The 17,969-nt window shown below is 39.4% G+C and overlaps 1 protein-coding gene across 3 annotated transcripts in view; it reads right to left on the reverse strand.

The window, feature by feature from the left end:
* Window positions 1–17,969, reverse strand: part of myripb (myosin VIIA and Rab interacting protein b) — a 114,804-nt gene that overhangs the window by 16,752 nt on the left and 80,083 nt on the right. For all 3 annotated transcript variants that reach the window (XM_032552233.1, XM_032552234.1, XM_032552232.1), the window contains exon 4: window positions 8,604–8,740. In XM_032552233.1, coding sequence (XP_032408124.1) covers window positions 8,604–8,740 — 137 coding nt within the window. The remainder of the gene's footprint in view (window positions 1–8,603; window positions 8,741–17,969) is intronic.

The following is a 17,969-nucleotide window of genomic DNA, read 5'->3' on the forward strand; positions in this document are numbered from 1 at the left end:
AGAAGGAGCAGCAGCTCCGTATGCGAGGTACGCTTTATCGTTTCAAGAAGAACTGCTGTTTGTCAAAGTGCTGCGAGATTTTTCAAAGCGGGAGTGCAAAAACCGGCAATTTCACCTGTCACATCGACACGCAGCGACACAACAAGAAAACACAATGTTTGTTGTTTCTCTGCACATCTGACTCCCTAGAGGAGATCCCCCCCCCCCCCCCCCCCGGCCCTCAACCTGCACACAGCCCAGTGCAGGAAGCCCCAGAGAACATCACCCTCTCCTCTGACCTTTCCCCTGTCAGTCTAATCGTTGAATGAACAGAATTGCAGCTTCTGCTTGGTTAGAGCTGGATTATGGTTTCTGAAGACGACAACAGATCGGTGGAATTACCTGCAGCAGCGGAGGATGATGTAGACACAAAAGTACTGCTGTCAGAGAAAACGGGGGCACCTCCAAAGATTCACTCGCCGACTGGTAGGCAAACAACAAACGCTGCTTGCACACGCTGAATAAACTTGCCAGTCATACGGAAGAAGCCCGCGGCATCGTGCTCTTGAATGCAAAGCATATACTAAACCTTTAGCAAACAGCAGTGCTGTATCTATTTCCTTTACAAATATTGTTGTATATCTCCATGCAATTGAAAGACTGGGGAGGTGAGTTGAAATTTTGATTTTATTTCCATCCAAACCCTATAAAAAATTCTCAAACATACACTTGTAAGTTAGTGTTAGTGTGGTATATCCATGATTTTCTTTTGCCCTGGGATATAAATAGAACATGTGATGGGATATATATCAAAGAACGTCATTTCTCCTAGCCATGCTTTGAAATAGGAAATAGAAGAGAGCAAACACTGAACTACGAAGCATGTGTTGGTTTTAAGGGAGGAAATTCGATTCAGCTCAATTTACTACTAAATTAATACTGATCAGCAGCAAAGATCTCTTGTAGTGGTCTGTGTTAAAGCACTTCAGACAAAGCCTCTGACTGAAGATACTGTTGTTGAGTTGTTGAGAGGATTTTCAGGAATGTGCATTGTGTTTTATGAAATAGGGCAGCTGCGATTTCCTCAGTACCATTGATGGTTTATTGCTGTTTATCATTATTTTTTAGCTAAGGCGTGATTTTTATGATTTCAGTTTTAAGAAAGAGATCAGCTGCAGTTATTTGGTATATCTGTATTTCTAAGTAAATATGGTGCAAAGAGAGTCTGATTAAAACCAAATAAGATAGCTTATAAAGGTTTTTTTAGTTTTTATTTTTAAAAACCCCAAGGGTCTAAAATATGGGAATACTTCAAGTACCAAACAATGAGTGGAGGTCTGGATGCTTTGTAACTTTGATGAGTCATTAAGAAAAACTGCAGTACATAGTTAAAAAGGACAGTAAAGCAGATTTTGTTTTTGCTAAGTTTTTGTGTGAATACATTAGTCATCGAATCGTCTGAACGAATAAAATCCCAAAGTTGCATAGACATAGGCTTGATCAAATTAACTCCATGACCACCTCAAGTCCTGGAGACAAATCCTGAAGAGAAGCTGTGTGCTGAGAGAATAAGGAAGGATCCATGACTTTGGTTATCGATTGTCCAAACAGAATTAATCAAAGATCTACATCATTTAAGACTGGAATGTTGTCCTATTGGCAAAAGGAGGATTTACAAACCTTCAACAATAGTGGTACACAATAATAATAATAAAAAAACAATGCACCCAAACTACTGTATGTGTTGTTTTAAAATGATTCTGCTGCCTTATTAATAAATAAATGCTTAATTAGGTGCTTTAATAAGACCAAATGGATTAGGTTATTCTGTACATGAATGCTGTTCACCCGTAAGTTATATGAATAATGTAACAACAGCAATGATACAGTACCTGCTGGAATATAAAACAGTATTACATCCGTTGATGCAGAGTGGCAGCGATCCACCATATTACAGAATATATAGCTGGTCTTCTTGAGGACAATTCAAATTTACTGTAAGTCGTTTAGACAAAGATTTCACTAAGTGTTTAAATGAGACCTTAAGCATTAAAGGAATTATGACAACAAAAGGTGCCAATCACAATCTTTCATCTCCAATAATCCTGCCCTCCTTAGATGCTGATTATACTACTTAAGAGATTATTGAGGGTTGATTGATTGAAATAGAGTGTGGGAGGAAACAGGAGAAAACCCACACAGCACGGGCAAGAACAGAGTTCTTCTGTAGAAAATCCTAGAGGGTTGGCTGAGGTAAACCAGAGAGGCTGCACTTCCTAACCACAGCTCTAAAATCTGCATTCTGAAGCGGCAGAACAACAAAACCGCAAATTTGGGAGGTGAATTCAGTTTTTAAGGTTGCAGCCCACTTAGGGGTGACTGTGAAAGACCATTAATTGCAATAATTTGGTTGTTTTTCTTGTCCAAATGCAACAAGATCTGAATGCTCTTTAGGAAGTAAATGCAGTGCCTGGCAAAAAGCGGTTATAGCCCTTATACCTGAACACAGAACAGAGTGTGCAGATCAACGTATATTTACACTAATTCAATCTTGTCATCCTATTTTTGCTAAAACAATACAAATATACATATTTAGAAAGTCTCTCTCATTCATATATTTATATGCACACATACAAAACATTATCTTTATTTGGCAAAGTGAAACTAAATTCATTGTTTCTGAGCACAGACTGGCCAAATAGAGCTGATTTTGGTGTATTTTATTTGCTGGAATGATACAAAAAATGCACAATAAATGCCTTTTATTTTTACAAATAAATATCTGGAAAGTGCTTTGTGTATGTGGTCTTGGCTTGACTTAGTTCAAACTTTTTAGAACCACTTATATGATTACTATAGCAATAAATAAGTTCCTGTTTGTGTCATTTTGCCCTGGATTTTGAAAACCTCACCTACTTTAGACACAAATGTCAGCTGATATTTACTTTTGCCAATAGATGGCAGTAGTGGTTTCGATGCAATGGTGCTTTGATATAAGCAATTCAACTGTAGCTCAAGATGTGTCTCATTAAGATGAATTTCTGTTCCAGTCTCAAGTCTTTCTCCAAAGGCTTTTTATTCAGTATTGCCGTATTTTAGCTCCTTCCATTGTCCCATTTATTCTAAGTAGTTTCCCCGTCACTGCTAACCAAAAGCATCCCCACAGACTGATGCTGCCACCACCATATTTCAGAACGGGAATGGAGCGCTTAAGAATTGCAATCAGTTCGTTAAACTGAATGTCACTCTTTCTTTTTGGGTCTTTATTCCTAGAAATCGCTTTAAAACAACAGGAATGCTTTCCTTCAACTTCAGCGTTATTACATTTTTCAGTTTGACCTTTCATTGAAAATCCTAATAAAACACAACAAGACACAGCCGCATAGTTTAAGGGTCTCGAAAACAGACAAAAAAAGCAGAGATCCTCTGAACAAAAATGAAGCGAAATGAGGACGTATAAATAAACAAGCCACTAAAAAAATTCTTGAAGTGCCAGCAGCAGCAGCAGGAGGAGGAGGACAGACAGTCCAGACGGTTTGCTTTCAATTACAGCGCAGCATCTGGCAGCACACACGAGCCCCGTAAACAAAGTCCTCAGAACAATGGCTGAGCTGACAGGATGACTGTTTATATCATTCAGGCTGGTGGAGGAGAGGAACAAACACACATATGGTCTATTGTCTCTTTAATTTGGGATCAAGTTGGGAGTTTACAATAATGTGATGGAGCTGACATTTAAATCTGTAATAAACATAAATTATACCACAAACAGCAGCTCAGTCGCTGTTTCCTGCTGCAGAACATATATAACCAAATATTAATGACTGTCAGGCTGAGCTTTGACTGGTGTCTGTTTTTGGGGAGTATTTGAAGAAATTAACTAGCCATAACAAAAGCTTTAGAGATTGAAATTGCGGAGATGAAACACAAAATGAGGGAGCAACGGGTCCTCTGTAATTAATTTTCACAGTTTTTCCAAAAGCAACCCAAGTAATCTGTCTTTGATTGGACTAATCTTCCTTAATGCAGGAACGCAGAGGAAAATGGAGTAGCAAAAAAATAAATAAAATAAAATAAAAAGACACAGCTTAGAGGGATTGGAAATGTTCAGCCGGTAATAGGAGAAAAAAAAAACAATCCTGCATAAATCACGTCAAAAATTAGGTCATATATGAATGCATAAACAGAAGAACAAATCTGCATAAAAGCATTTGGATCCAACCCCCGAGCTCAGATGTTTGCCTTTTACCAGCGGTAGCTCTGGGCTCCTGTTTAACATTTGCCCTCCGCTCCTTCCAGCCGGAGCTCCGGGTCTGCAAGCCTTCAGCTCAAACAGCACCAACATGACAAATGACTCCAGCACGGCCAAAAGCCCGCCAAGTGTCTGAAAGACCACAGCCACAGTTCAGCAGGTTCATTTTCCAAAGTGCACTAAAAAGGCCGATTATAGATCTGCTGAAAGTGAACCTGCCTCTGCGTGTGTTTGCTGTTAAAATCTGCTGCTGCTTTGGCAGAACAACACCGAAACGAAAACCAAGGTCACTCTTTAGAAACACTCTTTAGATTTCCATTATACACAGCTTCTGGAATCACTTAGGCTGCGTTCACACTGTAGGCTGAAGTGACCCAATTCCAATTTTTTTTTAACGTAATGCGACCTGTATCTTATCTTTTCATGACAGTCTGAACAGCACATGTCGGATTCTTTTCGAATGCGACCCAGGCCACTTGCGTATCCGATACGTATCCGACTCAAATGCAACCTAACGTTCAGGTCACATTCATCCGAACTGAACGTCACTGATACTGGACAAATCTCACTATTCTGCGCCCTGATGCGCACAAGCGGGACGTATAACAACAACCACGACAGACTATAATGAGGATTAAGTTGTTAATATGCTACTCCGGTCGGACAACAACTTCAAATATGTAAGCTATGCTCCACTGTTAGCCTCCATGTTGACTTCCTCAAACACTGAGCACTTCTTTTTATGGCGGTTGGCAGAACACTGAGGACGCTGACGCTATTGTGCCCTCTACTGCGCATGCGGGACACTTTCAGGTCCTTTAACCCGTTCAGACTGCAGAACACATACAAGTCGCATATGTGTGGCAGTGTGAACGGCCCCGGCAAAGAAATCCAATTTGACAAAATATCGGAATTGGGTCATTTCAGTCTGCAGTGTGAACGCAACCTTAAAGACACGAGAAGCCCTAGACTATGTGTGAATCTTAATTTCTTTAAGTGAAATTTTCACTTTAGTTCAACCTTACAAAGCCATGTTTTTGTATTAGTTCGACCTAGAAAACTTGGTATCCCCTGAAACTTAAGTGCCAAATCAAAAATGGAGTCATTATGAAGCCGGTTCTGTGGCATTCTCAGAAGGCAGCCTGGCTTAAACCCATAAAAAATGCCCTGAAGATAGTTAGTTTCATGCAAATGCTAACTAGATATCATTTTCCTTAACATTGCATGCATCAGTCAACAGACTGCACATGAGCATGCAGACACACAAATATATCTCTTTGATTTTTGCAGAGAACATACGATTGGAGCTGTGAAATACTTCAATGCCTGCAACCGTATCTTGCAGTTTCCTTTCTCTATTTGGTTTTCCGCTAGAGAAAATCACATGTGAGAAGGTGGTACTAGGCTTTAGTATTTCTCCATTTATCTTTTCTGGATAGGTGCAAAGCTTCCCACGGATGTTTTGAGGGATGTAACAGCAGACAGAAAAGGCAGGGGAGTTAAACTAGGACATCACTAATCCCCGAACAAGAAATAAACCTGATTTACCCGTCATAAAAATGTTCAAGTAGTTTCTTAGAGGAGTGTAAAAATGAGGTGAAAATAAAGAGAGATTTATAAAAACAATGACAAAAAGCTAATGGGTTCCACGATCACTGCAGACTGTGCACTATTTTAGCACAATATGCTATTTATGGTAAATATATATTTGTCCCAAAGTGAAGGATAATAACACAGCTCACAGAATGACAAGGGAATCTAATTTCTTTTCTTTTTACATTATTCACTTAAAAGTAATTTAACTGCTTTAGCTAAGTCCTTAGATCCATTTAGTTTGCAATCTTTAATGTAGGGACTTTCAGTGAAAGCAACCTGTTTTATAAAATGTGCTGCTTTAACCACCCTAAAATTATATTTCTGTCATGTAAATCTAGCATTGCAGCCACTTTCTGTTCAGGATTGAGTCAGCTTCACTCATTGGTTTTAATTAACAGAGAAATTAGGCCAGACACCTTTATTTAAAAGCAATAATACTGTAAAGTCATGTGCAAAAGTCTTGGAGTCATCAGTCATCCTTCATATTTTGCTTCCAAAGAGCTAGAGTCTTCTGATGAAAAAAATAAAAAAATAAAACTGTAGTTCAAAGACTTAAGAGAAAAAAAATTTAAGGGAAATTTAAAAGATTTTAATAATGCTGTATTGAAGAATACGCTGCTCATTTGTTAGAATAGACGGGTTAAAGTGCGGACTTACAATCTGTGGCAAAACTTGGCAGATGACGATCACAGATGCTCTCCATCCAGTCTGGATGAACTTCAGCTACTTGGCAAATAAGAATGGCCGTGAATGTCTGTCTCTAGATGAGTAAAAGTAGTACAAATATACTTCAAAGTGCTTCCGTCTATATTAGCAGCACAAGATTAATTCACTTAAGGGGACTAAATACAAAATCACTGCTGTGCTGTGGAGTGTTGGTCTGTAAAAATCCCCCAAAAATGTAATGATGTTTCCGGTTATAATGTAGCCAGAGATGGAAAATTCAAGGAGCACTGATACGTTTGCAGAGCACTGAAAATCTGTCCTGCTCAAACACTCAGCGCAACTCTTAAAATGTGTCATTATTCACCGAAAAGGAGGTTTTAGATGGCATCTGACATTAAAAGGAGATAAAAACGGCAGTTTCCTTTCCCAGCCGTACAACACTGACGTCTTTTCTCACTGTAAGGGAAACAGAGGGAAAAAGTAAAAAATCAAAGACACAACACCCAATATAAATCTTATTTCCCAAGCAATCTTTACATATCAGCCTCTCCTATAAGAATCCAAGACGCTCTTATAAGAAGATCCAAATGGCTTACCGGACACTCACATGCAAATATGTCAAAGTCTTACATGCTTAAATCACACAGTGAAACCGGGAGGCAGTAAAGTCCATTTGGCTGGTGTTAGAAATGAAACATGATCTACCAAAGATGATGGAAGAATAGAGAGGAGGGATGAACAAAAGTGGAGAGGTAAACCAAAATGGACAAGGGGAGCTCATTTAGTCCAAATCGACAGTTTAGCAGAAAAGAGCTTGAAAAGCTTAGACCACCCTACAGTGGAAAAGATCAAAATGAGTTTTACAATAATAAAAATGACAGACGTAGCAACTCACATTGATATTCAACTTCCTAACAGCCAAAGTTGTGACTAATGCATGAAATATTGGTACAAACCCAATAGAATTAAATCATTGAGACAGCTAAATGATTAAAATTTCTGTTTTGCAAATTTCAAAAATGCATCCTTTCATCGGTGCACTTTACGATACCTGGTGATTTACGCTGTATATGTTGTAGATTCAACGGATTCCCAAACATCCCTTCATCTCAAGCTCATCCACTTGCGCCTTATGCCCGACCCAAATCATCCCGTCTGCCCTCTCTTCATCCCCGTAATCCCATGAATCAGGATATGAAATAATGCCTCTTTGTCAGGCCCCAGACGCAGCCTGATCGAGATGCAACTGGGTCAGAACACAGTTCAACATGAGCCGGTTAAAAACAGAAGCCCACTTGGCCGCCCTGAGCAGGATGTCAACTGGTCAAAGCAGATTAACAAGGAGAACAGCTACAAGGAAGAAGCTCATCGACAGTTTTTCACTTTTATCAACTCAAACGCAAATTAATTACAGCAGATATTTTCCAAAAATGGAAGACAAAATGTTTGTCACACCTAAATGTTTCGGATAAAACGACTTTCATGTCCAATAGCGAGCAATAATCCAAACTGCCATTTTTAAAACATTAGCTTTGTGAAAAAAAAAAAATGAATAAATTACCAGCTTGTTAAAATATGAACTGCCTTTGGTTGAGTTTCACTGGTCACATTCAGGTTTAATACTTCCAAACTTGTAAAGTCAAGAAATCTCTGAAACAGAACCAGGGTGGCAACAGGAGGTAGGCTAAAATATCTCAAAATGCGTCACATCAGATCCCAGTCTCAAAAGTTGAAGAACAAAGTTTTTCCAAGCAGTGTAAAGCTGATGTTAGAGAGCTGAGTCTGTGAGGAAAAACATTACTTTAGCCTGTCAGACAGAAAGAAGCTAATCCTTCAGAGAAAGAGAGGACAAAATGTGTTGATAAAAAAAATGAGTGATCATTTACCAAAGCAGAATAATAAGCCTATCTGTGGATCCAACTAAGACCCGATAACTTTGGCTTGATGAAGTCTGACACGTCTCCGGCCAAACCGGACAGATCCCTTTCATCCGACCATGTCTAATGTGGCAGCAGGCCGGTGACTTGATGTAGTTCACACACACACACACACAAACACACACACACACACACCCACAGAAAGTCAAAGGAAAGACAGACGCTGAAGTTACCTGGGAGATCAGAGAACGTTCCTCTCTCGATGATGTGCTTCCTGTACAGGGTTTTCAGAACCTTGGCACTGCCGAACCTCTTGAAACGGCTCTTCACGTTGTTGTAATACCATTCAAGTGACTGCGTCCTAAAAACCCTGCAGATGAGAAGAAGGAGACACAGTACTGGGTCAAAAAGAGCTAACTTTATTTTAGCTGCCCAGGCTTAAGCCACAAAACATGACAGTTATGCAAGTGGAGTGCTTTGAGAGTAATTATTTAATCCCCTTGAAAAATTAATAAAGTGCTTGTTTGTTCCAAAGTAAGTGGGCTAAATTATGAGGGCGGTTACATATTGGACTAAAAAACCTGGTGGTCTGTTTGTAAAGTACAAAAAAAAAAGTTTTTTAAAAAGGACTCACTGACATCTTTCTTACAGCCAACAAAGCTTTGAAAGCCATTGTGTCTGACTGTTGGGTGAATGCTTGGGTTTCCAGACTTGACACTGCATCATTTTTTCAAGCCCTTTTCTTCCATTATTGGAAGAAAAAGGCCACTGGGTGCTTCAATGACAGCCAAACAGACCCTGGCACAGAGCGCGTCATTACATAAGAAATAATAGATCCATAACAGAGAGGGTTTAGGAAACAGCTCTGAGAAAGGGCTCTCTTTTTCTCCAGCAGTGCTGTACTGGATTGTATGAATCTCTGCCAACTTTGCGTTTAATCTCGCAGCTCCTTCTGCGCTTGTTTGGCTTTTTCAGACGCTGCCACGCTAATGACGAGCCCAAACCAAAACAGATTTACTACTGAAAGAAATAAAACAAATGTCCATTCTGCTGCTCAGCTTCACAAAAACATGCAAATCGCAGTTTTGTGCACAAGTCCCTAATCAAACCTCATTTATTTCCATCTTATATCCAGTGAGCCAGACTTTCCCATAACTTTTGAAAGTGGATCTTGAGTCCAATGCCTGACCATTTGCAGGTAACTGTTTTTATTCACAGTTAAGTAACACTTACTTACAGAGATGATTTGGTTACCCATATGAAGTTACCAAGGTTTTAAAAAGCTAGCTTTACATGGATACAAAATAATTCCCACCAAACTTTTCCCACAGATATTTAAATGAGATTCTAGAGACGAAGTACCAGAGTGTTTTCAGATGTTTGAAGCATAGAATAATGAAGCTTGGCCCCTCCCCCACATATTTCTGCAGTGCATACTGCTGGTAGTTTTATTAGGAAGAAAGGCAAATTTTGCTTTTTGGAACATTGAGCAACATTTTTGGTAATTAAATGTTTTGTCTTTTTTTTTGTCCGATGTAATATTCAAATCTTAATTGTTGCATTTTTATTAGCTATAGACAGAAAATAATCAAAATTTCCCAAAATAAAGCTTTTAACATAACATTTTTTTGTCTTTATGTATTTTACTTAGTGAACTAAGTTACTGAAATAAATAAAATTTTCAATAATACTCAAATTTTTTGAATTTATTAAAAATCTGGACGGCCATTGTAGACTGTACGTAGCATTGATAACACTGTTATAACTGTAATTACCAATATTTTGTAATATTTTATTGCTTTTCTATTTAGAATGATTATTGTCACGTGTGTGCCTTCTGAAAGGACCGCGGTGGGGCAGGAGGGGCTGCCACTATTACACCCCTGAGTCACAGAGAAAGCTTGTGACTGCACCGTAAAGGTTGATTTATGAAAGGGTTAGCCAGCCTGGCAGCTCGAGGGTGCGATGTAGTGATGGCAGACAGTCTGTGTGACCAGTCTGCTGTGGGATTTCAAGCGAGAACACACTGGGAGTACGATGAATCATTTGATGCCCACCAGTTTTCACAGCTAGCACACACTGGACGAGTCACGCCGAAGACGCAATCAGCTGGCGGACTTCAGCCATGGGTTATCTTCTTCAGGAGCGGTCATACTGGAAATGAATGCAAAACTAAGTGGGCAACTGTGACTCAGTGGTTAGAGTAGCTTGACTTTGCATGTACTGGTTGAACGGCTGCCTTCGGGAAAATGCTTCAGATCTATGGAGAATAGAACCAACAGACTGAGAAAGAGTTTTTACCCATTTGCCATGACCATTCTGATTGCTGCAAAGTAATTAAATTGACCTTGTCTATATTTATGTCTGTAATTAGTAAAGTTTAAAGATTTATGAAGGGATAAATTCAATATTAGTAATTAGTTAAAGTCTATTTTTATGTGAGACATTGTTTTTATCTGGAGAATTGCACCCAAATTCTGTTGAACAATGTTTCAGATGACAATGAAGATTCTATTCTATTCTATTCTATTCTATTCCAGCTTCCTCCTAACTCCTGGGCAAATAACTTACCTTAGATTGCCTATAGACAAGCATATTGGTGAATTAAAGCACTTTGACTGAACACTATAACTAGAAAAGTACTATATAAATATATTCATTCTGTCTATGATTTGTTTGTATTACCATTGTAAATCTAAATTAAAAGTATGCTGTTGCCAACGTGCGCACACCTTCCTCTAGTTGCCTAGTTAAAATGAATAAAACAAAGAAAAATTGTGCCTTACAGCATAAATATACAGCACATCGCTGTCTCGAGATTAAGTGTGCATATTGATGCTTTTGGTCGGTGAAAGAAAGAGGTGTGGAATAAAACAGCCATGCTAATAAAGGCATCCTGAGTGCCCCTGAGGCTGACTGAGCTACCACGTTCATCCATTCTCCCTGTACCTTTTCCTCCCCTGGATTTATTATCCGCTGCCTCCATCAGCTGGGCAGCTCAATGGGCCTCCGCTCCTTAATTTCATGCCACGAGCCAGCCTTGTCATTTTAATAGTTGCAGGCAAGCTCTGGTAAAAGAAAAAAAGAAAAAATAAAGCCTGGGTGTTTCTGATCTTTGTCTGGCCCAGAGGAGGAAGGAACGGGCATCGCATGAGGCAGAAATATAAATAGGTTTCACCTCCAATCTGAGATGAGCTGATGCATCATAAGGCACCTTTTGGACTGAGAGGCAGTGATGAAAAGGAGACTCATGCATCACAGTTTAGACATTTTTGCTTTTTTATGTTGCAGACTAAGGATCGGCGATGTCTACAAATTGTTTTGTGAAACTGTGATCTGGAAACTATCAACAGGTTTCCTGTTTCCTGTTGAAAGATTAATTAAAAACACAAACATGAAAGGAAACAGTCCTTTCATGTTTGCATTGCAGAATAATCTAAACCTTTTAGCACCCATGTTGAAGATGTAAAAAAGGGCTCAAAATAAATTCATTTTATTGCAGTAGCATAATTGTTCTACAAATAAAATCTATTTGATTATGTTCATTCAATTGGAGGAGGAAGTATTCTCATTTACTTATCCTTCAGTGTGTAGGGACCTTTTGGTTATTAATTCATAATCCTCTGCCTTAATGAACTGCACTATAGCAAAAACAGTAAACTCACTGTTAACTCTTCTAAATAGGAAAGCCAAGAGAGACCTTTGAAGTCCTGTCTTCTTGTAGTAATGAAAACAGTGCTCTATTTTCAGCTTCGAAACTGAAATTAAGATCCCAGTGTGTCTAGTTGGTAGACTGAGGGATGAGGTGCTACTATCAACAATACAAGCTAGTAAGAAAGTATTTCTCCCCTGTTTTGTACTTTTATCGATCTGTACATATGAAAGATTAGAGATGCAAATTTTTATTAGTGCAATAAAATAGATTTTTTTGTTCTGCTATTACAGTCAAATTTTTTCAAACTCATTATTCCTTCAAGTACGTCGTCCTGGAAATATATAAAACAACAACAGCCAAAACACACCGTATGTTGGTGGTATCCGACCCTTGAAAACTTAGCATTTGGGTGGTCCTTGTTACGAGAACGAAAACCCCTGTCAAAGACACAAATGATCAGCTAAAGGAAACCACTGCACGCCCATTCGCTTCCTCCCATGCAGCAACACAAACTTTTTATAGACGTTGCTTGCCCTTCAGAAAAAAAAAGTAGAAGAAGTGAGGGATTTAGGACAGTTGGAGAAGCATCTCAGTGAATGAAGCTTGACATGGCTCCCCTTGAGTAATCTGATCTAAAAAAGTGATGACGAGAGGAGGAGAGTAGGGAGGATAAGCGGAGGCTTTCAAGCAAGAGCGCTCCTGTTCTCTAAGCTTGTGCAAATATTCGTTTCATAATGAGGCTGGGAGATTCCCTGATGCTCAGCAGCTGCATGAATAAGTAAGAGGGATTCCTGTGGATGGTCCCCTGACACCAGGCTTACTCTTCCTTCATCATCACTGCACTCCGCTCTGTGTGGAGCCACCGCCTCCCTCCTCGCCCTTCCCCTCTTATCTAAAACCCTTTTGCCCTCTGTACTTGTGAGAGTCAATTTTCCAATCTAAATTAGGTCTAAATAAAATATATGAAAGTTTATGAAGAGTAGCTGACGTTGGAAACCCTGTAGCAAAGAAAAATATTAGCATAATCGACTTTCTGAGCCTTCTAATGAATTGGTTCAGCCTCTGCTGAAGTTGCCGTAGAGACAGGGTAGTGGAAAAAAAAAAAAAAAGAAAAAGGTGATGAGGGAGGGAGGGTTAACTGAAAAAAGAAATATCACACAAACCAAATTCAGGGCTAAAATTTTCCCTGTGTGACTCACTGGTCATGATAATAGAAAGGAAATAAGAGAAGATTGCTTTCAGCTGCATGTGCAGATCAAAGTGGCTGTTTGGAAGGTTAAAGCTGGAAAGGCGAAATGAATGAAATGTTTGATGGGCTATTACAGCCAGGACATTGTTACTGTCTTAATATTACTAAAGATAAATAGAATAAACTGACAGCAGAAATGAAGGGATGTACGCTTCCTGACTGTGCGATACCTGAGTATGTTTCAAGCAGAGGAACTCACAGCCATTCAAGTGAAAGCCATGACTCAGAGAATTAACAGTTTGGTTTCATGTTTTCACTTTATTTCAACTGACTGATGCAATTTCTAATGCTAAGCTCACAAAACTAGATATTTTATGCCAACTTTTGTCCCGATTTCTCCCTTCTGACAATCTCAAGGTGCCCCAATTATTGGGAAGACACTTGGGATAATTTTTAGAGACATTCCTGCTGTGTGTGGTGGTGTGTATTACTGTAGGGATCTGGTCAGTGTGGAAAGACATACGGATCATTTCAATCTGGCTAAACGTCAAACTCAACTGGCTACATACAATCCAACAAGTTGAATAATCCCTATTTCAATCAGCCATATTTGTTTACTCTGAACTCACGTTTGGTCTGACGAGATTTTGCGAGATTTCCCTTCTGACATCTGAATTTTGGTGAGTGAAATCAGTTTGACTGCTGTGTCTTGCTCTTGCCGTGTGGCTCAACACCACACACTGTACGACAAAACATGCTATACCTTTTGTGTCACCTCTGAGGTTTTGAAAATCTGCTTTAAATCTTGCCACGTGACCTGGGCATTAGAGGAATCAGTTAGTTTACATATACAGTACAGACCAAAAGTTTGGACACACCTTTTAATTCAATGAGTTTCCTTTATTTTCATGACTATTGACATTGTAGATTCACACTGAAGGCATCAAAACTATGAATATCACATGTGGAAATATGCACTAAACAAAAGAATGTAAAACAACTGAAAATACCCCTTATATTCTAGTTTCTTCAAAGTAGCAACCTTTTGCTGTGATTACTGCTTTGCACACACTCTGCATTTTCTTGATGAGCTTCAAGAGGTAGTCACCTGAAATGGTTTTCACTTCATAGGTGTGCCCATCCATCCATCCATCCATTTTCTGTTCACCCTTGTCCCTAATGGGGTCGGGAGGGTTGCTGGTGCCTATCTCCAGCTATGTTCCAGGCGGGAGGCGGGGTTCACCCTGGACAGGTCGCCAGTCTGTCGCAGGGCAACACAAAGACATACAGGACAAACAACCATTCACACACACACTCACCCCTAGGGAGAATTTAGATAGACCAATTAACCTAACAGTCATGTTTTTGGACTGTGGGAGGAAGCCGGAGTACCCCCACGCATGCACAGGGAGAACATGCAAACTCCATGCAGAAAGACCCCGGCCGGGAATCGAACCCAGGACCTTCTTGCTGCAAGGCAACAGTGCTACCAACTGCGCCACTGTGCAGCCCTGTGTGCCCTGTCAGGTTAATAAGTGGGATTTCTTGCCTTATAAATAGTCATGAAAATAAAGAAAACCCATTGAATTAGAAAGGTGTGTCCAAACTTTTGGTCTGTACTGTAACTGAAGAGCAAACACCTGTTTGCATCACCATGGCATCATCAAAAACACATCAGACACAGCTTGCAACCACCCCTTCATGTTACAGGGTTTCTAAGCAATCTAAAAAGGTGTGGAATTGGATTTGATCCCTGCGTCCTACTTCCCTTTCATCTTACCTTTATTGTATCCTTCTTTCCTCATATCCTTCCCCCTTCTGTGAGTTCTTCATTCCTTACTCATTATCTCATTCTTCCCTTGTGTTCTTTCATCTTGGTTCAGTGCATGGTTGCTCATTTGTGTCATTCTTTGATTGAGTTGTTCTCCATTCTGTCTTTCTTCTGTCCTTTTCTCATTGTGTCCTTGAATTCCTTCATTGTGTCCTCTGTCCCTTGTGTCCGCTCTTCCTTCCTTCTGGCACTATGTGGTTTGCGGAGGTTTAAAGCAGTATGCCTTCAATCTCCCTATTTCTCCCTCTCTTTCTCTCTACAGTCAGAGGAATGATTGACAAAATTTAAACAGCTGGAACTGCAACAAAGACGGATGCAAGAAGCCATGTTTATCTTTCCAACAAAATGAAGAAAATCTCCAAAGCTCGCTGTTAGGGAACTGCTGCAAGGAGTAGCATCTTGGGCTGATTGACTTCTTTACAATCAGTTGTTAAGAAGTGATGCTGGGAAAAAAGTAATTTCCATCCACCACAGTGATCAACATTTAGTTTGCTAAGCCAAAACAACTGTGTATTCAGAGTAGACCTAGACTAAGATTCAGCAGATGAATAATGAAAATTGCACCTAATGCCTCTCATTGATCATGGTTGAGGATCTGTGTTGGTTTTGGGCCGCTTTCTCTCCTAATGGTCCTGGGAACCTTGTTAGAGTGTAAAACAACAAGATCTTGGACATTCAGGGGTCTTGATGTTAATCTGCTGGATTGTACCAAAAGAATAAAACAATGGGATTGAAATCAAGAATTTTAACAGGATAAGGATCCAAGATGTACAACAAAATCAACACAGAAATTCACTAGACACAAAATTAACATTGTTCTAGGGTCACTGCAATATCAAGAGCTGAAGAGAGGAAAGACTACCAAAGACTGGTGATAATCTGGAGAAATAGTCTAAGGAGGAATGGTCTCCGTATGCAAACAGAGATGGGTCCAAACTGTTAACACTTCTTTATCTATCAAGACTTAATCGGTTTGTCAAAGATTGTAGTTAATGGAAATGTTTTGTTTACTCCAAGTAGATCACAAATAGCGAATCCTCTTTGCTATAATGTTGCTTAAAGATTATTCGGATTTGTACCGAGGTAATAAACCTAGTATGCGAAAAATTTGTTTCGTGCTTCCACTGTTGCCGCACAGTTCACACAATCATCTTATCCTATCCAACATCACAGCAGACTGAAGGTCAAAGGACAAGGATGTGGGCCAATACCCCTGAGACTCTCTGTGAACCTGACCCGCCGCTGAGCGACCTGTCCACATGATTTAAAACTGAATAAGGCAAGAGAACAGCTCTCACACAGCAGAGATCTGAAACATGACTTTTCCACTGAACACATGGATTATTGATGAGCCATCGTTGCCTGTCAGAACATTCGTTCTGGCAATCGTAAAAAAGTAAACAATTAAAACCATTAAAAAGATTTAGAAAGACGGTAAGAAAAGCATTAAACTAATTAATCTACCAGATGGGCTGATAGACATCTCACTGAGTAAAGAAAACGTATTAGAAATTGTGAGTCTTACACTGCTTGTCAATCACAGATAACCAGGTATTCCATTAGACTTGTGATAAACACCTAAAACACACCAATATTTTCACTTTTTTAGCTGTCTGAAGCTTTTTTTCCCCCCATCATGTTGGACATGCTTCTTCTTATAATGACGGAGATCAGTAACCCAAAACAAAAAGGTTATAGTGCGGTTTCAGCCTCTGACCATATGTGAGGGGTTTCCAGAAAGCACAGAGCATCTGTTCCTGTTTCACTGAATGTTGTTACCAGAGTGTCCTCTGAAGAGCAGCTGGTCACTATAGAGCAACGCTCCATTGCTCCAAGACAGCAGAATGTTTTCCAAACAGCTTAAAACTTCACCATACATTGAAGTATTTCCCACGGATTGCACTGAAGATTTACAGAAACCAGTTTTTCTACGTCGTCGTGGCTATCCCCCTAAAAAGTCCAGATTAAGGGACAACACAATCTGCAAGCATCGGCCAAGCCATTTATTCTGCCTCCTCCTCCTATAGCTCTTCCTTTAAAGACCCAAAGCTGTCATCGTTTATTTTCTCTTCCTCTCTTTCCCCCAGTCTGTATTCCGGATGTCTGTCCCATTCTTTATCACCCGGCTCTCTGCAGATCTTCATCGTCCACTGTAGCTCAGATGAATGGCACAGCGCACAAGATTGTAAATGAGTTACACTGGGAGTGTGGTCTCAGACAGAATACCTGAAAGAAGGACAATTGTGAATCTCACTGGAGTGTAAGAAGTATCTGCTTTAAAATGGCAGTGGTTTTAGCTTTTCGTACCAATATAGTGCAAATATTAATTCTGACTGTAAGAAAACAGATTTGTTTTGTCCATTTCTTCAGGTAGTACAATGCAGATACCAATGTTGAAGAATTTTCATAATCTTTTTAGTTTAGTTGACGTCTTGTAAAAGAAATTTCACGAGGCTGAGTGGTTAATCTGTTATATTATGTAATTTTTACTATTTTACTGTACCACAGAGAGTCCAAGTCATACACAGTTCAAGACGTCAATACAATGCTCATACGTACACACACATACACACACACGCCCGCACACCCCCACACATTTATCACTTTCCCCCCATTACAATTATGATCTACCTTATGGCAGTCTTTCACATAAAATCCATCAAAAATTATAGTCATAACCTGTCAAAATGTAACAAAAAAAACCATAAAAGGTTTACATTACTTTGGAAGGTGTTGTGTTCTGTGAGCTAATTCAAGAAGTTAATAACAAAGAACTCAACAATTGACAATATCTATAATACGGTGAATAATAGGTTATATTTCCAAATGAATGTGCAAAATTTATTGTGCAAAATGTTCAGAGATAAATATCACTGAGGCAGAATCACAGGTAATATTTCTTAGATTGATTTTTTTTTTTACCT

This window comes from Xiphophorus hellerii, chromosome 21 (genome assembly GCF_003331165.1).
Source record: "Xiphophorus hellerii strain 12219 chromosome 21, Xiphophorus_hellerii-4.1, whole genome shotgun sequence".
Classification (NCBI taxonomy): domain Eukaryota; kingdom Metazoa; phylum Chordata; class Actinopteri; order Cyprinodontiformes; family Poeciliidae; genus Xiphophorus; species Xiphophorus hellerii.